Genomic DNA, 4,578 nt, shown 5'->3' on the forward strand with positions numbered 1-4,578 from the left:
CATAAGTAGGTTTAAAAACACTAACCCTTGCACTCCTGTTCTGCTTCTCTCTTTCTCGCTCGCAAGCAAGGCAGTCAATCCAAGCCATTGAAGCCGTTCAACATGAGCAGATCAGGACAGCCACCAGATCTCAAGAAGTAAGTGCCGTCAATGATGTTAATATATTCAAATAATCACCATCTTCTTTCTTTTTTTGTATTAATTGCTAATTTTTACACTTCGTTCTTGTTTTTGTGTTTGGGATTTGCAGGTACATGGATAAGAAACTTCAAAGTAAGCTATTTACACTTTCCTTCAACAATTTGTTTTCCTTTTTTACTTAATTATTGTTATTGTTCTGTCTTTGTTTTTATAGGGTTTCAACTGAACTTTCTCCTGTTTGGTCAACCTTAGAAATTATATATTCATGACTTTATTTTTTTTTCTTTCCATATAAATTGTAAACAACGTGTAAAATCTTCAAAATTTAATGAAACAATGTTGGGTTAGGTTTATGTCAAGCAATTAGATTTTGTTTTCAAGTCCTCTTTGAACAGTTATAACTTAGAATTTGGAGTTCAATTGATTAATATTTCAGGCATGTCATGGAAACAAAGAATTCATACAGCTGAATTTATCTAGTGTGGTTTAAGGCTTAGGCTTTACGATTGATTTGACTGACAAGTTTGATGGGTTTGTCCTGGCATAAATTGATAAGTTTTGTGAATGTGATAATAATTTAAATATGTTATCTTGTTTGGCCTGAGTTTGGTTATTTAGTGCATCTAAGTATTTCTACAGACAAGTTTGAGAGATATATTTAATGATAACAAAAAAAATGTGGTCCTAACTCGACATATTTTTATTTTACTGCCAGATTGTGGTAAACTTTCCTGCAATTTTTATCCATTGATGATACTTGGAACTGCTTTTAATTTAGAGTTCATACCAGATGTTGATTGGCACATTAGTCTATGAGAGGCCCATGATGGAGACACTTTTGGGGCTTGGGAGGGCTCTTTGATTGAAAGTCAGCAGGTGTTGTGATTATTCAAGATAGAATTAGGACTCCTTAAGATATAACCTTAAAATCTCTTACAGGGCCTTTTGAAAGAACTCTACGTTCTCTGAGTTTTAGGAACTCAAACTTTTGTTTCAATTCTTCTTACATCTTTCATTTATGCAGAGGCTTTTAAACAACTGAATGCAAGGCTAAATACTAATAGCTACCCAGTAGAATAAAGAACTTTCTATCTTGTTCAATTGAGGGATTTCAATGAATATTTTGGTCTCTTACATTCTTTTGTTTTTTTGTTCTTAATAGTGATGTGTGGTTATTTGATAATTTTCATCTTGTCAATGAATTTACTGCATACATGGCTTCCTTTATTCATGATAATTCTGCTTTAGAAAGATGCAAGCGACGAGCCTTCTGTAAGCATCAATATCCTAAGTCAAAGACATTTTATTGATGTGTTTTATAAACAGTTGAAGTTGGTGATGCACATATGTATACATATGTTGCATGATTGGCATTAGGATTGAAGTTGCTTATTTCCCTTTCTTATTCCTTTTATTAATTTCTTTGTTTCTTTACACAGTCAAGCTGAACGCAAACAGGATGGTGGTCGGAACACTTCGTGGATTTGATCAGTTCATGAATTTGGTGGTTGACAACACTGTGGAGGTGAATGGTGATGAGAAGAATGACATAGGCATGGTGGTAAGTCTTTTTTTTTTTTTTTTTTTTTTATCCATTCTTTAGGTCATAATTTTTGTTGGATGGTTCAATTGTCTATGATTCTTATATTACTTGCATAATTAAATTGTATAATTTTGTGGCCGCAGGTGATCAGAGGAAATAGTGTTGTCACCGTTGAAGCGCTAGAACCTGTAAACAAAACACAGTGATTATGGCTTTTTATTAGTGCTAATGACATAGCTTCGAGCGCTGTATTTTGGCTAATATGGCTACTTGTAGTTATTGGATGTAAGTGATTCTAAATTTGCAGATGCGAGAAAGCGTGGACCTATTAGTTTACTGGTACTTTTGATTGCTAGAAATATATGAGCTTTCTATTTTATCAGTAAATTCTTCTCTAGATTTCTTTTCTAGCAGGCTTATTGGTCTCTCTCTCTCTCTCTTTAAATCAGAAAACACATTTGCGTTTTGAATTTGAAATGATGATGGCCTAGTGCTAGGGTTGGAAACTGTACATCTTTGCTTCAGTCATAATTTTGCTTGAGCTAGCTGGACATTAACATATGTCAACTTGATGCATACACATTTAATGCATGAATAAGCCAAAAATATACTCCCTTAGCTCTATTTACTACCTCCCATCTATAATAGTTGTCACATTTGAGAAAATAGTTTATTTCAAAATATTTTTTACATTTGTGGTTTCAAGGAGTAATAAATATATTTTTTTTTTCCATGGTTACTCTTTATATATGGCCAGTAATTATTATTTTAATTTAATGGTTTTTTTAGAGAATTAGTATTAAATTAAGGGTAATATAGTCAATTTACTTAATAATTTATGATAACTTAGACAAATTTAATAGGTTTTTTAAGAAATAAGAAATTTTAAATGTGACAAGTATTATGGAGCAGAGGTAGTACGAGAATTATCCTTGCACTTAGATTAAGGAAGCAGTTAAATTAAGGAAGCGGTTAAATTGAAATTTTGTCTAAAACACTGTTAACTCGTCCCCAATTTCATACAAGACAATAATGGATGAAAGAGAAGATGAGTTAATTAAAGTGGTGTTTTAATTCTTAGTAGAGGGAGAACAAAACCGTTAAGACATTTCACATGTTTTATTGCCCCAGAAGATTCAAAACAGTTGGGGAAGAAAATTTGTGTCAATTTTCGTATTTTTAGATTTAAATTTTCTTATTCCCTATTCTTCATTTTATGCATGCAAAACACAATTAAGAGCAAAAAATTTTCGAAACAAGAAAATACCTCTACCTCAACTTTTTTAAACTGGCCTTACATAAATATGGCATAGATCCCTTTGATCTCAACACAGTCCCTAATAAATTGCTTGCAACTTCCGGAAGATGTGCCCTGAATTCAACAACCAATCATTAGGTTTGATCTTTTTTTCCCTTTGACAAACAGGTGCCTTTTATAGGCTCTGACGCCATACAACCCTTGAATAATGTTCAAGAAGTAACAAGAAGAGACAATAAGAGCAAAAACATTTCTGAAGGTGTAAAAAATGCTGTTCAAATGATGTTGCTTTCAGACTTTGAGAAGGGTGTATCAAATGCGTGCAGTATATAAAAAGTTGTAAGCAAGTTTTCCATTTTTGTTCAGAGAATATACAAAATATGGCATAATGCTAAAATTAAGGGTAGAGATACTACTGGAATGAATCTTCCTTAGAACAAAGGTAAGAAACGAGTTGAAATACCTCCAAAAAGGATAAAGAAAATTCCTCTTAAGAGACGGACAATAATTCGTTCTCTATTACATGAACTTGGTCGTTCTTTGTCATGTGTGCATAAGCTGATTAAAAATGGAAAAACGAAGGACGTTCCGATAAAATCAGGCCACTACGAAAGGATGAGAACAAGAAGCGCACAATTGAATATTGCCTATCACTGACATAGGTACAATTAACAATAGACTCCTATTCCTTAACATGCACAATGTGATTCATATTAATGCAAAATGGTTTTACATGTGCAAAGAAATAAGTAAGTCTTTTCTTGCACATAATGAAGAGGAACATTTGCGCAAATGCAAAAACAAGCGTTTCATTCCAAAAATAATGTTTTTTGCTGCTGTTGCTTGCCCTAGGTTTGATTCCAATAACCAAATTGTTTTTTTTATGGTAAAATTAGTATTTGGCCTTTTGTTTACAAAAAAACCTACTAAAAGGAATAGCAAAAATAGGGCAGCAGATACAATGGAAACAAAATAGGTCTACTTCAGCATTTGAGGGCTCTCCATCATCGCCATGCAATTGCTTTTTCAGTTTACGACTTTTTGTGCTTGATTTAGTTTGGGTAAGGATTTTGCTAATCTCTTCTTTCTAGAAACAGATTTGGAGGGTGCTTTTTCCTTCACCATTTGTGCTTTGATTGCAAGTATACCTGTATTTCTCGACCTAAATGTCATTTTATGACAACAAATCGGCGTCAATGAATGGAACTGAAATGATGGTTGTAGAACGGATCAAAAAGCATGCATGGAGGTGCAAAGGGAAGAGAGTTTCGGATAACTGATGTTTGTTCTGAAAGATTCTGTTCGAATAAAAGGAAAACAAACGGGTATAAAAAATAAAGACCAAGCCTTGTCGCTTGGAGGGAAAGTTTTGTTTGCCTACCGTTTGGCAAAGTTATGCTAATACAGGATAACTAGTTGAAGGATCACACTTCGCCGATTTGATTTATTATTACATATTATATTTTATCAATTGTATTTAATATATTATTAAAATATCTATTTTCCCATAGGTTGAATTATTAAATTAGCATATTACAGAGATTTTAATAATTTAAATAATTATAAAATTTAATATCCTGTTTAGGTAATTCTATATCGATAATTTAAACAATTTAAACACCATATATTATAAATA

The 4,578-nt window shown here is 32.5% G+C and overlaps 1 protein-coding gene across 1 annotated transcript; it reads left to right on the forward strand.

Moving 5' to 3' along the window:
* LOC105629065 (putative small nuclear ribonucleoprotein G) lies at nt 1–2,071 on the forward strand. The gene is made up of 4 exons (XM_012210581.4): nt 1–137; nt 251–273; nt 1,581–1,702; nt 1,828–2,071. The coding sequence occupies exons 1-4, from the start codon at nt 103–105 to the stop codon at nt 1,888–1,890; spliced, it is 243 nt and encodes an 80-aa protein (XP_012065971.1). The 5' UTR covers nt 1–102; the 3' UTR covers nt 1,891–2,071.
* The last annotated feature ends 2,507 nt before the right edge of the window (nt 2,072–4,578 follow it).

The sequence above is a fragment of the Jatropha curcas genome, chromosome 10 (assembly GCF_041381405.1).
Source record: "Jatropha curcas cultivar XTBG-Jc1 chromosome 10, XTBG_Jcur_1.0, whole genome shotgun sequence".
In the NCBI taxonomy this organism is placed as follows: domain Eukaryota; kingdom Viridiplantae; phylum Streptophyta; class Magnoliopsida; order Malpighiales; family Euphorbiaceae; genus Jatropha; species Jatropha curcas.